General features: G+C 42.0%; 2 protein-coding genes across 2 annotated transcripts in view; both read right to left on the reverse strand.

Moving 5' to 3' along the window:
* trim2a (tripartite motif containing 2a) overlaps positions 1 to 1,871 on the reverse strand; it is a 38,115-nt gene extending 36,244 nt beyond the window's left edge. Inside the window, exon 1 of the mRNA XM_032534939.1 lies at positions 1,767 to 1,871. The gene's annotated coding sequence lies outside the window, so the exon portion shown is untranslated. The remainder of the gene's footprint in view (positions 1 to 1,766) is intronic.
* Positions 1,872 to 13,100: 11,229 nt separating this feature from the next.
* Positions 13,101 to 23,303, reverse strand: part of fhdc1 (FH2 domain containing 1) — a 31,236-nt gene continuing 21,033 nt past the window's right edge. The window contains exons 4-12 of the mRNA XM_032540408.1: positions 22,690 to 22,792; positions 22,467 to 22,552; positions 21,547 to 21,647; positions 20,122 to 20,192; positions 19,120 to 19,227; positions 18,131 to 18,201; positions 17,188 to 17,305; positions 16,856 to 17,020; positions 13,101 to 16,352 (exon numbers count right to left, since the gene is read on the reverse strand). Coding sequence (XP_032396299.1) covers positions 14,181 to 16,352; positions 16,856 to 17,020; positions 17,188 to 17,305; positions 18,131 to 18,201; positions 19,120 to 19,227; positions 20,122 to 20,192; positions 21,547 to 21,647; positions 22,467 to 22,552; positions 22,690 to 22,792 — 2,995 coding nt within the window. The 3' untranslated portion in view covers positions 13,101 to 14,180. The remainder of the gene's footprint in view (positions 16,353 to 16,855; positions 17,021 to 17,187; positions 17,306 to 18,130; positions 18,202 to 19,119; positions 19,228 to 20,121; positions 20,193 to 21,546; positions 21,648 to 22,466; positions 22,553 to 22,689; positions 22,793 to 23,303) is intronic.

The raw sequence follows: 23,303 nt of genomic DNA on the forward strand, positions 1-23,303 counted from the left end.
CCAACCTTCTGATTGGCAGGCAACCGCTCTACCACTGAGCCACAGCCGCCACAGCCACTACATTGTAGTAAAAGAAACGTTAAATGTAAAAAGGAAAAACGTTAAATGTAAAAAGGAAAAAGCGCCCAAAACATTCAAACAAGTGCCAAAAATGTAGAAGCAAAAAAGACAAAAACGACAGAAAAAGTATTGATTTTCTGAAGACAAGTGCGTGAACGAAGGAAACCAACACATGGGTTGCTACACCAGAATATTCCGACCAAGGTTTAACCCTGATTTGATGATCCTGCTGTGGTCACAGCTGCCTGCACCTGCTGCCGCCATTACTCCAGCCGAGCATGGTGGGATTAGCAGCCAAAGGCCTGTGAACGGCTGCTGAATAATTGACCAACTGCTTTTGTCTCATTCACGCTGTTTTAAATGAGCATATGTTGAGGACCAAATTGCAATGAAAGTTTGATGTGGAAATAGTAATTGGGAAGGGGGGGGGGCTCATAGAGTCAAACAGTTATAAGGGAAGGCTGCTGTTGAATGTACCATCTCATCTAAGTGAAGCGACTGTAAAGTAACCAGGAGAAACAGCCAATCAGACTCTTCAGCCCTTTTTGGGGGGGGAGTAGGCCAACTCCACTCTTAATGGACAGTGTTGTATTTTAGTGTTGTATTCAGACTGGCAGGAGTTGAGTTTGACTGTGGCTTTGATAAAATTCTGTCAGAGACCATTTGGGATTGTTGACAAAGTTTCCTTTTGGAGGGATCATTGGAAATTGGGAAAAATCTGAAGTTGGAAAAAAGGTAATAAATTGCAATATATTGCAGAATACTGCAATGGGCTCAAAATCGCAATAACATTTTATCGTGACATGAGTATTGTGATGATACCACTTTGTGATGACACTGTATCGCGATGACATCGTATTGTGATGATACCATATCGCGATGGCATCGTATCGCGATGATACCGCATCGCGATGATATCGTATTGTGATGATATCGTGTTGTAATGATATCGTATTGTATTGATATTGTATTGTAATGATATCGTATCATGATTATACCGCATCGCAATGATACCGCATCACTATGATACCGTATCGTGATGATATCGTATCGTGATGATATCGTATCATGATGATACTGTATTGTGATGATATCGTATCATGATGATATCGTATCGTGATGATACGTATCGTGATGATATCGTATCATGATGATATCGTATCGTGATGATACCGTATCGAGATAATACCGTATCGCGATGATACGTATCATGATGATATCGTATCGTGATGATACGTATCGTGATGATATCGTATCATGATGATATCGTATCGTGATGATACCGTATCGAGATAATACCGTATCGCGATGATACGTATCGTGATGATATCGTATAGTGAGACCTCTGGTGATTCCCCACCGCTACTCTCTGCCACCATCAGTGTTTAGCATCCACACAGACACAAGGAGAACATGCAAACTCCAAAAGGCCCGGTACGACCAGGGTTTAAACCCAGTACCTCCAGTGCTAACCATTGGGCCACCGCACTACCTCCTTTGCCGCCATTTGTCGAGCATGTTTTGGTGATTATTTGATTATCAAACTAGTTGATTCATCTTGTGTCGCGCAACTAATCTGTCAAAAGACAAATCCTTTCAGCTCTAAAGAGACATTCGACTGCAACCCAATGTGCAAGAAGCAGTGTCCAAACAGAAAAGGCAAGCACATGAATGCAGTCTGTAAAATACTACAGTGTGTGTCTCACCCCATGTCCATTTCCTCCAGTTTGCTCTCCCTGTCTCGTCTCGTTTCTCGCTGCGTCTGCGGGGTCAGTTAAGTGGCGTGACTTTCACCACGTGTTCCTGTCATGTAGATCTGAAGAGAGAAGGAAAAGGGAACGTTAGCTTTTCTCCCCCATGCACTGACAAATATTGACAATTAGTTTCTTCCCTGAATTCTTGTTGAAAAAAAAGACACCCTGAGCATTTCAAAGTGCATATTTTTCTAGAATGATTTTCTTGCTGTACAGTCTGGACAGTCCTCTACAAAAGAGGGTGTTGTATTTTGATTGGCTGCTAATCTGAGTGGTCTCACACAGATAATCCCTGTAGCTGTGGTAGAATGAGTCTAAATCCCAGCATGTTGGCATTACCTTCATGTGGAAAGAGTGGATTTGTTTAAAGGTCAGAGCGATTCGGTGTGACAGTGTGTCCTTTTAAAGTGACAGAAAGTAAGGTTGTCAAAGGGACACTGTAACACAAATCTTAGTAGACTGTCACCTGGTGCTATGAACTCACATGGACTCAAGATTGCATGGTAAAATCTTTGCTATACAAAGGTCACAGCCTCATTTTTGGGGGCATATTTTCATTTTACAATTCCGTGTTTGGGCTGTCAATGCCTGATGTCACATTCAATTGACTGCAAATTCAGGTTTGGATCATTTTGAAATTGACCAGAAGAAGATGTGCTTTTTTAACATATTTTTATTTCTCACCCCCCCCAGCAACGACAGCTGTTGTAAATGTGTACTGAAAATGGCTCATAAAACGGACTCACTCTCTCTCTAGGGAGGCTGCTGCTGTGAACTCCTTCCTGTCCAGCTTGCTGTCTGATCCCTGCTGTCTGTTTCGTGACGCAGTTGCCGAGCGGCAGAACATCCCCCAACTGCTATTTCATCAATCAAAAAAAAAAAAAAAATCCACAACAAGAACCGTGGCTGCTTCCTGCCGCAGTGTCAGAGTGAAAGTAAAGATTGTACTCCTCGGGTGTTAGGTTGAGCTGCAGGATAAGGAGGGATTGAGAGGAGCATAATCCCTCACACATGGTTACAGCACCTTTGATCTCGAGATAAACGTGCCAAGTTGTGACATCTCATGCTATTTACCCCTATGGAATGCCTTTGTAAACAACCTATGTAGTTCTCATATTATTTTACCTTTTGCATTTGTAGTCTGTTGATTTGATATTGTGTGTATTTTTTTTTACTTTTGGGCATTTTTTACTCTTTCTGTCCTTTTCAGTATTTTAGTTTCTTTCTATTTTAATTTGATTATGCATTGGAGACTTCCTGTTTGCATTTCTCCATCACATCTTTTATTGATTTTATGCATACGAATCTGTAGCGATTGTATATGTGTGAACCAATGAAAAGAAATGTTATACCGTACATAGTCCTTTGTCTTAAGCTAAGCCCATAGCATATAGGCCTGTATATGTAAAGTACTAAGCCAAATCAGACATACATTTTGTCCTTTATGGTTATAATTTATTTCTAGTAGATCTAAATGTGTTACATTTGTGATAATACATCATAAACAGTGGGGTTTTTTGTGCTTTTGTCATAAAAGCAGTAGTTTCTTGAGGTATACTTTGTCAGTTTGTAGTTCACAGTCTCTGAAATGATTACAGTCTGTTATACAGTGGTGTGAAAAAGTGTTTGCCCCCTTCCTCATTTCCTGTTCCTTTGCATGTTTGTCACACTTAAGTGGTTCGGAACAATCAAACCAATTTAACAATAGTCAAGGACAACACAAGTAAACACAAAATGCAATTTGTAAATGAAGGTGTATTATTAAAGGTGAAAAAAAATCCAAACCTCATGGCCCTGTGTGAAAAAGTGATTGCCCCCGTTAAAACAAATACTATAACTGTGGTTGTCCACACCTGAGTTCAATTTCTCTAGCCACACCCGCCTGATTATTGCCACACTGTTCACATCAAGGCATCACTAAATGGAGCTGCTGACACAGTAGGTCCACCAGAAGATCTTAAAAGCTACACATCATGCCGAGACCCAAAAAAAAAAAAAAAAAAAGTAATGAGATCTATCAGTCTGGAAAGGGTTATAAAGCCATTTCCAAAGCTTTGGGAATCCAGCGAACCACAGTGAGAGCATTATCCACAAATGGCAAAGACATGGAACAGTGGTGAACCTTCCAGGAGTGGCGCCCGCCCAAAATTACCCAAGAGCGCAGCGACAACTCATCCAAGAGACCCCACAACAAAGTCCAAAGAACTGCAGGCCTCACTTGCCTCAGTTAAGGTCCGCGTCATGCCTCCACCATCAGGAAAAGACTGGGCAAAAATGGCCTGCATGGCAGAGTTCCAAGGAAAAACCACTGCTGAGCAAAAAGAACATCAAAGCTGTCTCAATTTCTCCACAACACATCTTGATGATCCCCAAGATTTGGGACAACATTTGTGGAAGTGAGACAAAAGTGGAACTCTTTGGAAGGTGTGTGTCCAAGTATATCTGGCGTAGAAGGAACACTGCATTTCATAAAAAGAACATTATACCAACAGTAAATATGGTGGTGGTAGTGTGATGGTCTGGGCTGTTTTCCTGCTTCAGGACCTGGAAGATTGCCGTGATAAAAGGAACTATGAATTCTGCGGTCTACCAAGAGACTGAAGGAGAAGTCCGACAATCTGTTCGTGTACTCAAGCTGAAACAAACTTGGGTTCTGCAGCAGGACAATGATCCTAAACACACCAGCAAGTCACCACCGAATGGCGAAGAAAACAAAATGAAGACTTTGGAGTGGCCTAGCCAAAGTCCTGACCTGAATCCTATTGAGATGTTGTGGTATGACCTTAAAAACGTCGTTCATGCTCGAAAACCCTTTAATGTAACTGAATTAGGACAATTCTGCAAAGATGAGTGGGCCAAAATTCCTCCAGGACGCTGTAAAAGCCTCATTGCACGTCATCGCAAACGCTTGGTTGCAGTTGTTGCTGCTAAGGGTGGCCCAACCAGTTATTAGGGTTAGGGGGCAATCACTTTTTCACACAGGGCCATGATGGTTTGGATTTTTTTTCACCTTTAATAATAAACGCCTTCAACCAGTCTTGTTCCTTCTGAATCTACATCTAGAGAAGCTCTCTCTATCTGCAGGGCAACTGTTGTTAATGGGTAAACTCTTACTTCTAGCAAGGCGTTGTGTTTTGTTCCAGTGGATTGAGGAAAAACCTCCCTCGGTCACACAGTGGTACAGAGAAATATTTAAGGTTTTTCCTTTGGAATGCCTCAGTGCCATAGTGAGGGGCAATGCCAATTTGTTTTATAATGTTTGGCAACCTTTTCTTGATCACCTCCCTGGTGATCTTGCTGGTCTGTTGCAGGGTGGGAGACCACATTTTGTCTTTACCAAGTCATAAATTATTTTGAATTTTTTTTTTTTTTTTTTTTATGTATGTGTTTTGTTGTAAACGGTGATGTACATTGTGTGATGTAACATGTGATGTGCGGTTTGTGTGTGTGGATAATTTTTCCCCTGTTTTGTATGTTGGTAGTGGCTGGGCGTGTTTGTTTGTTTGTGAAAAATCAATAAAAATATATATTTAAAAAAATAAAAATAAACGCCTTCATTTACAAATTGCATTTTGTGTTTACTTGTGTTGTCCTTGACTATTGTTTAACTTGGTTTGATGTTCCGAAACACTTAAGTGTGACAAACATGCAAAGGAACAGGAAATGAGGAAGGGGGCAAACACTTTTTCACACCACTGTATCTGAGCATAGAACCATTGCTTATAGTATTGGACCCAAACAACACGGCCTTTTAAACAAATTCAAAATCAAGACATCCTTTGAATGTAGAACACAATGGGTTATCAGCAGAAGGCTGATGAACATTATCATAAATACACTACAGAGGGCTAGAGTGACTTACTGTCTAAGTAATGTAAAAACAAAAGGGTGCTATTCTGCATATCTCCTTCAGGTTGGTCCTCTTGACCACTATGCAGTATTTATAGTGTATTTAATCTAGATCAAACCTTTTGATGCTGCTTTACCTGTTCTGGTTTCAGTGTGACTTTAAAGTCCCCCTCTCTCTATTTACTGAAGGTTACTGTGTTTCACATGATGTTGTTGACACGATGTTGTTCTCAAAGCTTAAAATCCAAAAATGTAACCAAAAAAAACCCAAAATGACACACCGTTGTAAAATATTGAAATGTAGCAGCCAAAAGCATTTAAAACCTAGAAACAAATCAAAGAAGTGGCTGAGGGTAATTTAGAGGACACACGAGATACTCTGCTGCACTCTGGTGGCGTAGACGCTGAGGTTCACCGAGTCTATGATTTTGTCATGGACCAGTGATCTTTAACAGGAGGGTCCTCAGAGAGTCAGTTTTTGAAAGTTTTGTATTACAAAAAAATACTTTGCACAGTTATAATGTGAGACAGGTGTGTCGGAGGGGGATAAGTAAGGCAAAAGTTGCCAAAAAATTCCCGTACATTCCCGTCTAACTTGCAAAAAATAAATTTCGGTGCTAGACCATCATTGGGCAAAATTAAAGGACAATTCCGGCGTAAAATAAACCCAGAGGTTAATGGTGTATCAAACATCAAACGCCGTGCTTGAGCTATGTTGCTGGTTACATGGCGTTGGTCGTTTGACTGGTCATGACAGTTTTCCCAAGATGGCCGCCTGCCTGTATGCCAAACAGTACTGTCTTTGTAAATCTTTTTAATAAACTGTCTGTACATTTACAAAGTTCTCAATGCTTTGGTTTGATGTAGGGACCCTCATTATGCTACTGTGGACGTGTGGCGCTATTTTGAGCCTTGTTAGTAGTATAATAGCAACGTCTTTTGACTTTACCCGTGCCCCAACGACTAGCTTTATAAGCTAATTAGCGGCTTGGGCTAAAAGTGGTCACATTCGATTAGGATGAAAACATATCCCAGAGAACAGTCGACTTGGTGCCCATGGGTTAATAACCCCTAGGTTCACTTTGTGCCGGAATTGTCCTTTAATAAACAAAGTTTCTTTGCAACCCTGGAAAGTTTTTTTATTTTTTTTTATGTAAATGTTTAACATCAATCCAACAAATTACTGGCAAATATAAATCAGCCTATTTGTGAAAAAAACAAACATATTCATCATAAGCTTACTGGCTTATATGTGAGGTAGCTGAGGTAGCCATTAGTATTTTATGTGCACTAAGAAGAATCTTTAGTCCAGTCCAGTTTTAATTTTATAAAATATGAAGTTGGGTCTACCTGATCCATCTCTCTTTTAGTGAAGGGGTCCTTGGCTTGAAAAACAGTGAGGACCCCTGTTACAGAATGTAAAGGTTTTAGTACTTTTGTGTTTCACTATAAATAAGTATAGCCTATGTTTGGTTTGGATCAATGCTTATTCCCTTTTTTAATTTTTTAAAGACAATTTTTTTGGGGGCTATTCCCTTTCTTTGATAGTGACAGTGGATACAGGAAAGGTGGGATAGAGATGGGGGGGGTGACACACAGAAAAGGGCCACAGGTCAGACTCAAACCTGGGCCGCTGCAAAGGGCTCAGCCCACATGGGCTGCACGCTGTTACTGGGTGACCTAGAGCAGTGATTCCCAAAGTGGGGGTCGGGACCCACAGGGGGGTCGCGAGCCAGAAAGGGGGGGGTCGCAAGTTGATTTCCAGAAATAAAATAAAAATTTAAAAACGATTAGAAATAGCATATGTTAGCCATGATTTTAACACAAGATAAAACTGGTGGCTAAATTTAAAATAAAACCAAGCAAATAAATAAAAAGGGAACAGCTCTTTTGATTTTCACGCCTATAGTGCGTGTTTATATATATATATATATATATATATATATATTATATAATGTTATATAATGTTTACATACGTTTATAGTGGGGGGGGTCGCTAGTCACTTGCATCGTTACTTTGGGGGTCGTGGGCTGAAAGTTTTGGGAACCCCTGAGCTAGAGGACGCCCCACTTGTTCCCTTTCTTAAATATTATCTCAAACATGTATTACAAATATAAAATCTGCCGGTTTAAAACCAAACCATACACATCGTTGACAATCTGGAGGCAAAATTGTCAAACACTGTATTTCAAGTAATTTGATTGTTATATATTTAGTTTTATTTTATCTTAAACAATACTAGCTTTTTGTGATTTGTGGTCATTATAGTGTGAATGCAAATATTGAAAGTAGCAGAACCAGAAAGTAACCCCTAGCAGTCAGTTTCTACATTGTGGCTTCAAGACTTGCAGAAACTATTTCAAATACACAGACAAAGTTCTGGATAAAGAAAAACCCCGGAACAAGTTTTGCAGTTTACACAGCAACGTGTGAATTTTATTTATTTCTCGGACGTCATCATCAGATATACAAACTGCAGAAGAGTAAAGTCCCAATTTGCAGCCCTGTGGCCCAGCGATCAGAGATGTCTTTGCTCTTTCCTTGGGAGACTTCAGACCAAGCAGAGCGGGAGAGCACCTACGTGTGAAAACTACAGCAGACATTAGAGGGTTTTCATCACAAGGTAAAAAAACAACACACACACTAGTCATTCCTTCCCAGTGTGCAAAAAAACTTCCTTGGGGGTAGATTAATGCCAAAACACGGGACATTTAATATTTAGTGAAAGATAAATGAAGGAAATACAAATTTATACAACTAAAGAATCTGCATATCTGTAGGTATTGAATAAAAAAAAAGCAACAACAAAAAAAAGATTCACTCTAAAATAACATTAAGTCACATATTGGGGTCATGTTTTGAATAGTGACTTGAAACAATACCGTCTACACAAAAGGTTTTGCGGACGGCATGACCTTTCAGCTTTAAAGAGCCGTAGGCTAGCAATCGTAATTGATGTTTGGGATGTTACTATGGTAACCATCCCGTGACAAGGAAGTTGTGGCAAAAAGGGCAAGTAAGTATTCAAATTCATCTGACTGGTCTCAGCCAGTCAGATGAAATGTAAAGGGCACCCATTGTAATGTTGGGGGGCTGTTAAAAAGGTGCAAGCAGGGTGCATCGTGGGATATACAAAGAAGGGCTCTGAGGACAGACAGCGCAGAAGACTGAGACTTATTATAGTCTATACATTGTGTCCAGGTTGGAGAAATCACATCGATACAGCTGTTGAAATAAGTGGGTGCGTTCTTTCTTTAAACAGCCCGGTCCAAATAATCCAAATGTAAATAAATGTTGATTCCACAATTAAACTTTATACGGCGATAAATGTATTGTTTAGGCTAAAGACATTGTTTTTTAAACAATCTGTATGATTTTAAATGTATAGTAAGATATACTTAAAAAATAAATTTTGGGTTTTTCACAATTTTTACTCAAGCTCTACTTACTAGCTTTTTCCAGAGCTCTCAATCATGTTAAACTACCGTTTCTAAGGTGAATTTGCACACTCAAATTAAAGATGTTTTGATTGTATTTTAGGCTTCATGGTAGTAAAATATTAATGAGCTGGAGCATTCCCAGACACATACTCACTACTCATTTAAAAAAAGTAAAATCATTAATATAGTAGGTGATTGATTAATCAATCAATCAGCAGAAACGTAATCAGCAAATTTTGACAATGAAATCGGTAATTAAAAAATGAATATCTTTGGGTTTGGACAGAGAAAGCATTTTTAATAAGTCCACTCGGGCTTCTGTGAATTTTTCACTGTTTTTGGGCTTTTTATGGACCCACTGATTAACCAGGAAAGTATTTGTCAGTCAGATTGATCAATAAGGAAAGTAATCATTAGTTGCAGCCCTCCATTACGTCATTTGATACTGGGGTTTAAATTTAGACTACATGCAGACCACACACACAGTGGCATGTCACACTGGGCCTTTGGTGTCATCGGTACATCAACTTAATTTGCATTACAAGGAACAGGAAGACACCCACCGCATGTCAACACACTGTAGGTCAGGGCTCTAATACAAGATACGCATGCTTGGATCATTTTTGAAATATCTGTGTGCTCACATAATTCACTCTTAATGCTATGTAAACATATTGATAGTCAGAAAAATACTATGTCTTTACATTATGTACAAAGTGTTATCACTAACCAGCAGAGTCACTGTTTTCAGCTCGGTGGAATGGAATGTAGGAAATGTTTCTACTCTCCTTTTTACGATCGAGCAGTTGCTACTGGTGATGGATCGGCTACATTAAGCTTTAAGGCAATGCACTGTCGTGAGTGTTGCTGCCATTAAGGCAATGGCACAATGCAGTTTGAAAGGCAAGTGGTGTGAAATGGTCAACAGGGCTGTATTCAGCCTCAGTTTGTGCCTCTCATGTATTCCCATTACATTTGAGTCATGGAGATAAGAACCAATTCCTCTTTAAAAAGTAGTTATTTGTATGAAAATATAAAACAACACAAAGTAACAGCTATATGGACATATAAAACATTTTTCATTTTGTTTCACACTGTACAAATCTCGGGGAACCATCAGCTTGTTATGATGGAGAGGTTTGTGTGTCCCTATGGACCTGAGGGCTGTGTTGTCTGGAGCCTGGTGCTTCTGGTAGGGTCTCTCATGGCAAAGTGGTCTCAGGTGAGGGGCCAGACAGAATGGTTCAAAACCCTGTATGAATCACAGAGAGAGAGATAGAGTGACCCTGCCCGGAGCAAGCCTGGGGCCCCCGTCTGGAGCCAAGCCCAGATGGAGGGCTTGTCAGCGAGCACCTGGTGACCGGGTTTGCCATGGAGACCGGCCGGGCGCAGCCCAAAAAAAGTTACGTGCCACCTATCTCTCCGTCCCATGGGCCCACCACCTGTGGGAGGAACCGCTGGGGGTGGGTGTGCTGCCACATGGGTGGCGGTGAAGGTCAGGGGCCTCAACGGACCAGACTCGGGCGGCAGAGGCTGGCTCTGGGGACGTGGAATGTCACCTCTCTGTGGGGGAAGGATCCCGAGCTTGTGCGGGAGGTGGAGCACTACCAGTTAGATCTGGTGAGGCTTACCTCTACGCATAGTCTCGGTTCTGGAAACATACTCCTGGATAGGGGTTGGGCTCTTTTGTACTTTGGAGTTGTCCAGGGTGTGAGCAAATCAAGAGTTTAGAGCACTCCGCATTCTTGGAGACCTTGAATGGAGTCCAGTATGGGACTCCAATGGGGGACACCATAGTTCTGCTGGGGGATTTCAGCGCACACATGGGCAATGATGGCGATACTTGGAGAGGCGTGATTGGGAGGAACGGCCTCCCTGATCTCAACCAGAGTGGTTGTCTGTTGTTGAACCTAGGGATGGTCATTAGTGTACGTGGTACCAGAGCACCCTAGGCCGAAGGTCAATGATCAATTTTATAATCGTTTCATCTGATCTGAGGCTGTATGTTTTGGACACACAGGTGGTGAGTTGGGTCAGGGGATGGGGGAGGACTCTAGACAGACTTGGTAAGCCCAAACGGGTAGTGCAGGTAAATTGGCAACGCTTGGAGGAGGCCCCTGTCCGACAGACTTTCAACCAACACCTCCGGTGGAGCTTTTCGTGCCTCCCTGTGGAGGCTGGGGGCATTGAAAGAACAAAAGAGAAAGCAGCTGGTGTGGGAGAAGTTTGGAGAAGACATGGAGGAGGACTTTCGGTAGGCACCAAGGTGCTTCTGGAAAACCGTTCGCCACCTCAGGAGGGGGAAGCGGGGAACCATCCAAGCTGTGTACAGTAAGAATGGGACGTTGTTGACCTCAACTAAGGAGGCAATAGGGCGGTGGAAGGAGCATTTTGAGGAACTCCTAAATCCAGCTAATATGCCTTCTATGGTAGAGGCAGAGCTGGACGATGATGGGGGATTGTCGTCAAGGTAGTAAAGCAACTCCACAGTGGCAAAGCCCCAGGGATTGATGAGATCCGCCCAGAAATGCTGAAAGCTCTGGGTGTGGAGGGGCTGTCTTGGTTGACACGCCTCTTCAACATTGCGTGGAGGTCTAGGACGGTGCCTAGGGAGTGGCAGACCTGTATCATACCGCAAAGCTCTCAATCTACCGGTCAGTTTTTGTTCCTACCCTCACCTATGGTCTTAAAGGCTGGGTCATGAACAAAAGAACAAGATCCAGGGTACAAGCGGCCAAAATGGGTTTCTTCAGGAGGGTGGTTAGCGTCTCCCTTAGAGATAGGGTGACAAGCACAGTCATCCATGGGGGAGCTCGGAGTGGAGCCACTGCTCCTTTTCGTCGAAAGGAGGAAGTTGAGGTGGTTTGGGCATCTGGTAAGGATGCCTCCTGGGGGCCTCACTAGGGAGGTGTTCCAAGCATGTCCAGCTGGGAGGAGGCCTCGGGGAAGACCCAGGCTCGGGAAAGGGAAGTTTGGGGTCCCCTGCTGAAGCTGCTGCCCCCGCGACCAGATACCAGATAAGAGGACAAAGATAGATGGAAGGATGGCTGGATGGATGGATGGATGTACAAATCAATTTCGGCTTGAGAACTTGAGAAATTAAACCCTGCATTATTGTGCAGCAGAGTATTTCTTTCTGAGAAACAAATATGGTAGCCGCAAATGACATTATGTTCATGCTCAATTTGTACAACGTGAAACAAAAATCACAAGTGTTTTAACCTTTGTCGGCTATTTTACATCTATATTGACGTTACATTGTATCATTGCCATAAAATCATTCTTGTCACAAAAAAATGAGCAAGAACATTTTCATTGTGCAGCAGAGTATTTCTTTCTGAGAAACAAATATGGTAGCCGCAAATGACATTATGTTCATGCTCAATTTGTACAACGTGAAACAAAAATCACAAGTGTTTTAACCTTTGTCGGCTATTTTACATCTATATTGACGTTACATTGTATCATTGCCATAAAATCATTCTTGTCACAAAAAAATGAGCAAGAACATTTTCATTTTCCAGCTACCTGCATTAGAAACATAGATGCAACTGGCTAAAATGTTTCAAGATTGTGCAATGGATGGAATATTTCCTCCTCCACATGATCACCTCGGCCAAGAAGGTGATCATGTTTTCGCTTCGGTTTGTCAGCAGGACTTCAGGAAAGCTGCTGGCCTGATTTTCATGAAACTGGGTGGAAGGGTGTAGCATGCAGCATGGGCCAAGACAGAAAACATTACATGTTGGAAAGGAGGGGAAACACAAATGATATTTACTTACAATAACAATTGCGAGATAAGGCGTGGCCTTGGCGGAAGCTGTGTTCTCCAAGTGCCCTACTAGTTATAAGAGTCTTTACGGATTTTGAAAGTGCCTTCAAAACAGAAGTAAGTGTTACCAGTGTTAGACAACCTTCTGGGTTTCAGAATTTTCAGGAAAAAAGCTGCTTAGCTCTGTAACTTAAATGTAACAGAGGCACAAACTGGGGGTAGGCTGAATTATGACCAGTTATTGTTGCAATTTAACATCATCAAAAGAGGTGCAGGCCTGGAGAACATATGAGATGACTACATTCACAGTAGAAACATTAGACCAGGCTGTCAAAACAATCATGTGACTGATGACTATGTCAGTGTTGTTTCAGACACGTTCAGTGCTTTTCTTTCAAAAGCATTAGCGTTGATCGTGTATTAGCCTACAGTATACAGGAAAAGGTTCCTACGTGCACATCTACTTCATGATACTATGGAGGAGTTCTACCACATTCACTTACTACTGACACTTACATACACAAGGTACAACAGGTACCAGAGTTGGTATACACTGGCTTATAATCTTTGACTTTATATATTGTAGTAATATGATTTATACCAGGGATTTGTAAAAAAAAAAGTGACATTGCAGCTTAAATTTATCAGATCTACATCTTCATCATGCAGAACCAAATTAACATATTCTACTTTTTTTGCCAGTACAAGGCCACTGCGATCTTTCTGAGGTATCAAGCAAAAAAATCAAACGGTGTGATGCTCTACAGTAGGACGTACCAAAAAAATATAACACACTATAACAGCAGCAAGTGTAGGTACAACAATTATTTTAACCCTGGATGAAACGGACACTGAAACTCAGTCTCAAATTGTCGGGAGCTACTTAGCAGCATCATATAGTCAGTAGTGTTCAACATCAACATCATCACAGACACAAGCATATACAGTAAATAGACAGCTAAGCAGGCAAAAAGGCTCCTGTGTAAAAACACCTATTTGCCATTTGTCAGTTTAGTTAATGCCCCCCCTAAAATAAAAGGGAAATTGTTTGAACAATAGCAACAAAACAGGAACACGTGGAACAGTTCATTGCATCTTGCTCTTTGCAATTCATAAACCTAAATCAGAATCAGCTGATAGAGGGACCTTCGAGGAGATAGCTTAAAATATCTTTCAGATTCCTGTCTTTTGCATGATATGAGAGGATAGGAATGCACAGTAGAAGGGAAAGAAGAGTGAATATCAATTTACATCAAAGTCTCTCTTTCTTTAAGTTCTTTGTTAAGTTTCCACTAGGTTTTGTTTTATTTCCAGCTTGGTTTAGCACCTCTGCTGGGCATCACTAAGTCTCTAGACTGGACAGACTTTTCAGAAAAGCTACTAGTCTTACGAACATCTTCACGTGTAGCAGGGGGTGGCGGGGTCTCACTTCGGTAGGCGCTGCGGCTGGTTGCTTTCACACTTTGAATCCGTCGCAGGTTTGTCCCTTGGGGACGCTCCTCGCTAGTGTGAACTGTGGGCAACAACCTGTTCTGCTTCACCGGGGTTTGTCGACCTAGAAGCGAGGGGCTGCGTGACGGGGTGGAGGGGACAGATGGGGGGCCCAGATCCTTCCTGGACCTAGAAGTAAAAGCTACCGTGTTGCGGGCAAAGCTGGGGACATCGGAGGTGTTTTTTGCGCTGAGTGTGTTACAGCTGCTGTGCTCAGAGGAAGCTCCACCCTGAGCCTGAGCTTGGGCCTGTGCCAGGGCTCTCATGGTGGAGCGGCACATCTTCTCCTCAGGTGCAGGCTTGGGAATATTCCTCAGGGGTTTGGCGCTCGGCTTGCTGATGGAAGCCTTTCTCGGGGCTAATTCGCGTGCCAATCTGGAGGCGCCGCCTGTGAGGCTACTTCCCCTCTGAGCTTTGGACTCATCCGGAGGCAGACTGGAGTGTCGAGGAGGTCTTGTGGTCTTCTCGCTCCTTCCTCTTGCTGGGGTGCTCTGGTCCCGGCGGGACTCTCCACCGTCGTGCTCTAAAGGTCTCTCTCCTTTCCTGCTACCTATCCTTGTAAGCTTGCTGATGGGCACAACCTTCCGCATGCCCTGGCTCTCGCTGCTGTTCAGCATTCGCACAGCGCGACCACCGCTGCACTTTGTCACTTTGTTAGCTTTGCCCTTTGCATGCGTTGTTTTGCTGCTGCTTCTCTGCACATCTTTCTCCACCCCTTGTTTCCCCTCAGCGGTGTCACAGCTCTCCGTGTCCCACTCGTCTGTGGTCGCAGATGGGGTCATGGATGCTGCGTCCACAGATTTTGGTGCTGAAAGCTCATTGGTGGAAACGGACTGGTCCATGGGAGACATGGACTCCAAATTAGAAGACAGGGAGCTTGAATCTAACTGGCTCTCCTGATCGGATCTCTTGCAGTCAGTTGTTCTGAAATGAAGCCCCTCTTTTATTAGAGATAAGCTTTCCACCTCAGAGTAATCCGAGGTGACAGAGCAGTCAGTTTCTGTGCAGTCTAGTATATAAAACAATGGTTTCTTATTAGATACAGAGGTATCCAGTGGGAGGGGGGTATCACAGGTTGTTGATGAAACTGTGCTGTTGTCCTCTTCTTCTTTCTCTGTCTCAGGAGAGAGCCCAGCATGTGTGGTATGATCTACTTCCCCTCGCCAGGCTGCATTGGGATCTGCTCCTCTCTCTAAAATGTTATTATGCAGGAGGATGTCCAGATTTGTAGGAGGTGAGCGTCTCTCCTTTTCCAAATCAGTCACCACAACATCCCCCTGGTTGACAAAGTGCCGAAGATTACTGTTATTGTTTGGACTAGGTAGCTCAAAAGCTTGTGGACCTTGAACTAAAGTGTGCTTCTCCACACTAACATTCAAGTGGCTGGTAATTGTTGGGTTGGGAAGATTAGCGGGCTTCTGAAAGACACATAAGGGACGAGGCAGAGCGCTGCCTTCGGATACAGATGAATAATGATTGTTGTTGTATGGGTCATTATCATTTAGCCCAGAGGACGAAAACCTGGCCAATGGGCTGATAGGCTCCGTTTCTGCACGTGGGGACTCCACCTGTCTGTCGCAACCCAACTCACGGTTGTCGTCCTGGGCTAAGATCCAGGGGGTTGACCTGCGCTGCACGGTGCGGCCCGGCCGAGGTAGGCTGTTAAACTTGGAATAGTCAGTGGGGTTGCCAGTGCCTCCAAATAGCTCCAGGTAACCTTGGAGCTCTCGGTCTGCTACGGAGGTCATGGTGTGACGGTGGCGGCGGGCACTGGCGGAGCGTCCCATCGGGCTTTGCGGACTCTGAGACCTCTGCTGGAAGAAGTCAAGCAGGCCTTCCTTGGTGAGCATCCCCACGTCACTCTCGCTGCTGCTGCGACCAAATCCGCTGCTCGGATCAGCGCCCGACCACGCAAAGCGCTTTTCCTCCAGCTCTCGCAGACGACGCAGTCTGGCTGCTTCCTTCAACTCGCGGTCCGCGTTGTCCTGAGAAAAAGAGAAAGTGTTTAGAGGCAAGAAAATAAATGATGATCATTACAAATTGAACTGGAAAGAAATTAACATTTCAGGCATCTAATTACCTTGAAAAATAATTAATTTCTCATTTATTTTAACATTGGTCTTGTATCATGCACAACTGCTCTCCTATTTTAGCGGACCGTTTTTGTTGATGCAATCCACACCCCTAAGACCACACAGCACAGTGCTTTGATTTAGGTGGGTTGGGTAAGGGAAGTTTATGGTCCTCAGCTGGAGAATCTGTTCCCGCATCCCAACACCAACTAAGCGAATGACAATGGACGTCATGTATAACATGGTTTCTTTAAAACCTGTGTAATTGTCTCCTTGTGTTTCCTACCAGTCTGACTTCCGTTTTTAGCGACGTCGATGTTTTCCCAGATCTCGGCAATTTGCTTAGTGGGTTATTATTACCCAAGGGAATGAGGCCCACTTGTTAAAACTACAATTATTCTTCCAGGAAAACTGACCTTGACAGCTTTCTTAAACTTGTTGCAAAAGTCTTGAAAGATGCGGAAGCACTCGTCCAGTTTAAACGTGTCCTTGTCTTCACACAAGAAGTCGATGAGAGCGTTCCCCTCTTTGCGCAGATCCAGCCTGCGTCTCTTCAGGTCCTGAAGCGTCTGTGCTGAACTCTGAGACATCGGGCACATACATGTTTTATTATTACACTTTAATGGGTGTCATTAGCTATAGCACTTGAGTCAGCAGCGCCAGTAATGTACAGTGGCCTGGATCCAACGTTCTGTATGTGTGTCTGTGTATATAACATATTATACAACCACTGCTGCTGCTGCTTCACCTGCAGAAAGGGCTCCAGCTGCTGCATTAGCTCCTGGTCTCCTTGAACTTTCTCCTCCAGGGACTTAATCCGAACAAATAAGGAGGAATACTCCAACTCAATGTTTTCCACTGAGATTCTACATGAAAACATTACACCAGACAGATTCAGATCAGGAAAATGTGCTTAGAAACCATTTTGGTAATAGCATGCATAATAATCATTTTGTCCACATAATATTGCTGAGCGGGACAAGACCTGACAGCATTATTTTAGTCATTTGTTAAAGGTGGAAGATAGGATCGCTGTGAGAAATGCTTTCCAATATCCTGAGAGAGGGAGGGAGGGGTAATCTTGGCTCTCTGGTGCAGGAGCTGCACTGTCTCCATACAGAGATGACCTTGTGAAGCTGACAGAGCTCGACAGTCAGCAGCATCACACTGCGTTCTGAACAGGACTCTCAAACATGACTCTCAGAGTACTGAACAGATGTTTACGGTCAGATGTCAGCCTGAGTAACAAGGCTGAATGTTGTTGTCCATTCAGCAATACAAAACTATAGAAAATGTTAAAACCTCAGTTTGATCAGATGGTTGTTTACACTTTTGGCATTTACAGAACACAGAAATTAAACATGGAAGTACTACATACTTAAAATTCATTTATGACTAGGTTTTCAGATGCCACTGCGTTTGGAGTTATTGTAGCATATGAAGCTGTTACAGTACTTTTCCTCACTCTTTCTAAATGTGATGGGTGCAGGACCAGTAGTACTGTCAGCAAATAACATTTTTTTAACTAATGCTACACCCAAATTGGGTTTGGGGAAACTTAACCTTTGGTGGAATAAAATATTCCATCTGGCCCGCTTGATACTATCATTCCTAATTTCACAGACAGGATACAAGTGCATTGACAAATTAATGCCACATTTTTTTAGGGTGGTAAATGCTAAAAAGTTTACCTGGATGCACTCTGGACATCCTGAAGTTTCTCAGGAAACTTGAGCAGGTTCTCGTCTTTTTTCTTTGCCTCCTGTGTGGAGAGACACATCATACAATATATATCCAATTTGTTTGTTGCTGTACATGATGAAGTGGCACCACTGCAGTGTGAAGAACCACTTTCTGTTTGATTATGTAAGTGCTTGGCCAGCCTCTCTTGGCTCTTTTCTGTTTCCTGTCACCATCTCCTCTCCAACCGCCCTCCTGTAGTCTGTTTATAAAACTAATTCCTTTTGTCTGAAGTGACTGCTTGTTATTGGACTGAAACATGTGTATTTTTGTATTTTTTTTATATATAAAAAAGTAGAGGTTTGACTTAATGCAATCCAATAAGGAACCCAAACAAACAAACGGAAGCCATGTGAAGCTTTCAACTTTCAATTTTATGCTGACATTGTGTCAGAGAAGTGTTGATATAGGGCTTAAACAATTCAGGGAAAAATATGAACAACTATTTTTTTTGCTTAGATTTTATATCTCTGCCACGATTGCTTTGACTATGAAAAAACAAAATAAATTGGCAGTACCAAACATGGATTTATTTTGGCACCTATTACACATTGGGCATCACCACAAGCCTGTACACATAGAGGCTTCAATGAAGAGAAGGGAGAGCATTGCAGAGCTTGGGAGCTCTTTAAAACCTATTTTACAGTTTTTTTACAGTCTATGTTTAAACCTCACAGAAAAAGTAGAAGCTTTTGTGATGCAGTTGGCATATAAAATAAAATGAGAATCAAAGTCATTAAAAGAAATTATTTTTTAAATCAAAGTTATTTAAAAATTAAATCGAGTGAATCCAGATCGCGATTTTATAACGACTAATCGTGCAGGCCTAGCTGAAATGGTAATTTTTCTGATGCTCACTTTGCGGTTTTGATTACATACAATAGTACAGCGCCTAATGGTAATGCGTGCCTCCCATTTTAAAACTGAAGCCTTCACTAACCAGGGCAACAAAGTGCAGGAGGTTCATTCCGGGTTTGTTGGCCTTGGTGTCAGCCAATGAGAGGAGGGAAGACAGCTTGAAGCCCACAGCGTTGCCTGCATAGCCGCCCTGTGAACCACAGAGAGACAGAAACATATCAAGATGTTGCAAGATAAAGCTGGGGATATTCTATCTTTGCCAAATTTACAAATCTCAATGAACTGATCTGCAAGTATAGCCTAAGCCTGGAACTATAAAAGAAATCGGTCAATATTTTTAGAAATATCGCTTGTTTTTTCTGTACACACTAAAGCTAGAGCAAGTTTAGGATAGAAACTAGAGGCAGGGGGAAACAACCAGCCTGGCTCTGTCTAAAGTTAGAAAAATCACCCTACCAGCACCTCAACAAAATAAACTAGAGCACAACATGTTTTTAATCTAACTGTTTCCTAGATCTAATTTTATGATTAATGTACAGATGTGAAAGTTGCATCAATATTCTTATCTAACTCCTGGCAAAGAAAGTGAATAAGCGCGTTTCCCAGAATGTTCAGCTATTTCTTTAAATCTGAAGCTTCAACCAGGAGACGATAAGCTTTGCACAAAAGGAAAGAAATATTCCAGCGAGCTTCCGTGAAGCAACAAATTGTTGATTTAAGGCGGCAGTTTTTGTGTCAATTAAAAACAAACAAAATACAATGTGTTCATTAATGAACTTTGGAGGTGCTGGCTGAACCATGCTAGCTGTTTCCTGTCTTCTTCCTAAGCTAAGCTAAAGATGTACTAACAATTGTCAAAAACTACATTGCCCAGCTGGTTAAGAAGATGACTTAGTCTTTTGTCTTTTAAATTAACCAATAAATTTGTTTAAGATGTCCTTAGTAGGAATGAAAAGGCTTGGAGCGCAGTGTCACCAAAATAACATTGTTATGAATTTTTGTAGTTGGAAATGGAAATGTATAAAATATTGACAGATATGAGAGTGATGTTAATGTATTAAGTAAACATAAGTGATGCACTCACCGCATTCATGATGTTTCCAGCCTGCAGCACCAGATGCAGAATGGCATGAAGCTCCTCGCAGCTCATCAGCTCTATAGGATGAGAACCATATAACCTCAGTAAAGAGAACCCAGAGCTGATCACAGGAGCCCATTACACACTACTTCCCTTTCATTTACCAGCACCAGCACACAGAACAACGTTCAGCAGTAAGAATGACATCCTACTTTATAGAAAGTTACCGGAAATGTATTTTTGCATTTTAGACCAGCTGCCCCTTTAGTCTTACAGTAGGGATAAATGTTACATACTGTTGAAAGTTTCAATTAAATGGTGTCACAAAAGTTCAACTTCATTTGTCCCATGCAGTGTTTAACTGATGGCTCTGCAATGCAGTGAAAAGGTCAGGGCACTGGAGAAGAGGGTTTAAGAAAAATCCAATAAACCACAGAGTGGAAGACAGTGTGACTCAGCTAAAATGACACAGGCACAAATGATGGTTGCAAAAAAAAAACTTTTCATTGCCCTATCATCGGGTATACAGTACATTGGTTTGCCAAATGAAGCCTAGCGAAAGTTCCATGAGGAAGACTCCTTTTATACACTTATTCATTCCCAAATCTCTCTGCCTCTCTCTCTACTCTGTGCCACAATCTCTCTTAGCCAATTGTATCGTTGCTGACAACCTGTTCTCCTCTCTGCTACCGTTAATTATTTATATAATTTCAGTGCAAACTGATGCGACCTTCCTCAACCGCCATTCTTTATCATATAGGAACTCTGTCCCCAGGTGCAAATTCTGAACTAATCACAGCATCACTACCCCCGTAATATCCTAGGACAGGATGTTCTAAGCACCAAAGACTCTTCTCAAAACTCTATTTATTGTAATTGTTTACTCTAAATAAAGTCTCTCCTTAATAAAATGCCAGCAAAATGAATGGCACTCCTATCAGCCTTAGCTGTACTGTTTACTGCTAATTTTGTTAGTATTCTAACGCAGTAAACATTATCTGCATATGTTAACTGCCATGTTGCCATGCTAATGTTAGCAATTAGCTAAAGTACCACAGTCCCTAAGTACAGCCTCACAGAGCCTCTAGCATTACTGCAGGCTATTTAAAACGGCACAACTTTTTGTCGCCGTCATTCTATAGCAAGACAGATCAAGGCTGACTATCAACTTTTGCAACATTTTATGGTAAATGTCCTAATTTAAATAATGTATTATTTATTTATTTAGACAATCAACAGTATATGAGGACACATCCTTGTCTTTCCATTCTGTCCCAACATCAGCATGTCTAGGTGACACATTTCTACTTCTTGTGCAGCACCCCAGACTGCTCAAATATCTGGGTCACCTGTCTGAGCACATGCAACTGTGTGTGTGTGTGTGTGTGTGTGTGTGTGTGTGTGTAGGCAGCAGAGTCCGTGTGTTATTACCTTTAGTGGCGACGCGGACGACATCGATCTCGCGGCTCATTACAGCACAGGAAGGAAAGAACTCTTCGCGGAGGACGATGGCCTCAATCCGAACCTCGAACCTGTCGGGGGACGGAGCAGAGAGCGGTTAAGTCTGGGATCTGAGGAGAATCTCATTCTGTAGGTTGTGATGAGATGGAAATGGGAGTTGACAGAGCATTTTTCAAGGACTTGTTGAGGTTCTGCAGAGAAGCTTAAACATTATTTTCACAGTGAAATGTTTCAGGATGGGGAAATAGGAGGGATCGTTGGTGGTACATAACTTTATTTTAGGCCGAGTGGCTGTGGGAGCAGATGGATGTACCTCCAGATAATCATGAGTCAGAAAACTTACTTGACTTAATAGTAGCGTAGTATTTTGTTTTATACAGTCATTGTATTACTTTTCCACCATACCCCCAATAGTGATCTCCATTACACTAATCCTACTTTAATGGGTAATCACCCAGTGTTGTTGCAGAAAAGAACGCTTGGTAAAAAATAGACCAAAACTAATTTTATAAGTGTGAAAACTTTTAGCCAAACTCACTATAAAAAATATGAGAGACTCAAATCTTTGCAGGTAGGGTAATTTTAAAACTTTGGGAAGAGAATGCAGAAGCAATTACACAATCTTTGCTAACACTGGTGCATTACAGTTTAAATGGCCAGTTAATGTACATTTGTCCCAGAATAATGAATAGATACAAACACAACACTTTTATAGGAACACGTGTGAATGAGGAGAGCGGTTCACTGGAAAGTCCCCACTAAATGCAACTCTATCCTCACAAAATGATACAGTACAAAGCCTTTCTTCTTTCATTGACTGTCAAATTAGTGACTTCACATTTCCCTTTGACTGAAACTACACTATGTACACACCATTGAAATGGACTTACCGAGGCACCTGGATCAAGAGGAACATAAAGGAATCAACCAGTGTCAGCTTGTCTGGGTCTCCTTTAAATGCCTGAAGTTTCTTGATCTGTTGGGGGGGGGGGGGATAGAGAGATGAGGCTCAGCAGGCTCTATTGTTTACTATCTACATTCACTGTGTTTTATCATCAGTTTTGGTCTTTGATTCAAACACTAAAAGCCACATAGACATTAATAAACACAGACCTCCTCTACGTCAGGCAGGAGCTTCAGCAGGTCTCTGAGCAGCTCGGCACCATAAGTTTTTCCTTCTCCTTGTCGTATGTCTTCAACAATGGATCTGTTGGACCTGAAACACAAACCATTGATTTTAATATAGTGTAATGATAAATAGCACAGGTCTTCTATTTTAAAGCCGGCCCCCTCTGTGTTTTTAAAGAGGCACTGAATTACTCACAGAGTCAGACGTCCCTGTCAGGAAAGACAAACTCGAAATACTCACAGTGACAATATTCAACTGTATTTTGTTGCTCATTTCTTCACGGCATTCCCAGTTTAACACGTGCTCTTGATAATGTCTTCTAACACCCAAGTGTGTTGTACTGCAACACAATTCCCAATTACATCACAGCTATAAAATAAGACTATTATAAAGCCTGCATGGACAATATCCAGTAAGCTAACACCTTACAATATGATGTAACCTAGCACAGTAGTTCTGTAAGAAATATCCCCTTATAAAGCTTTTAATACTCCTATATAGTCAAAGACATTTATTTAACTTTTAAGGCCACATAGTTGTAGACTGGAACAGAATGAAAACTTGTTTGTTACTATAAAAGACCCTCATGTTGTGTGTG

The sequence above is a fragment of the Etheostoma spectabile genome, chromosome 2, assembly GCF_008692095.1.
Source record: "Etheostoma spectabile isolate EspeVRDwgs_2016 chromosome 2, UIUC_Espe_1.0, whole genome shotgun sequence".
NCBI classification, from domain to species: Eukaryota; Metazoa; Chordata; class Actinopteri; order Perciformes; family Percidae; genus Etheostoma; species Etheostoma spectabile.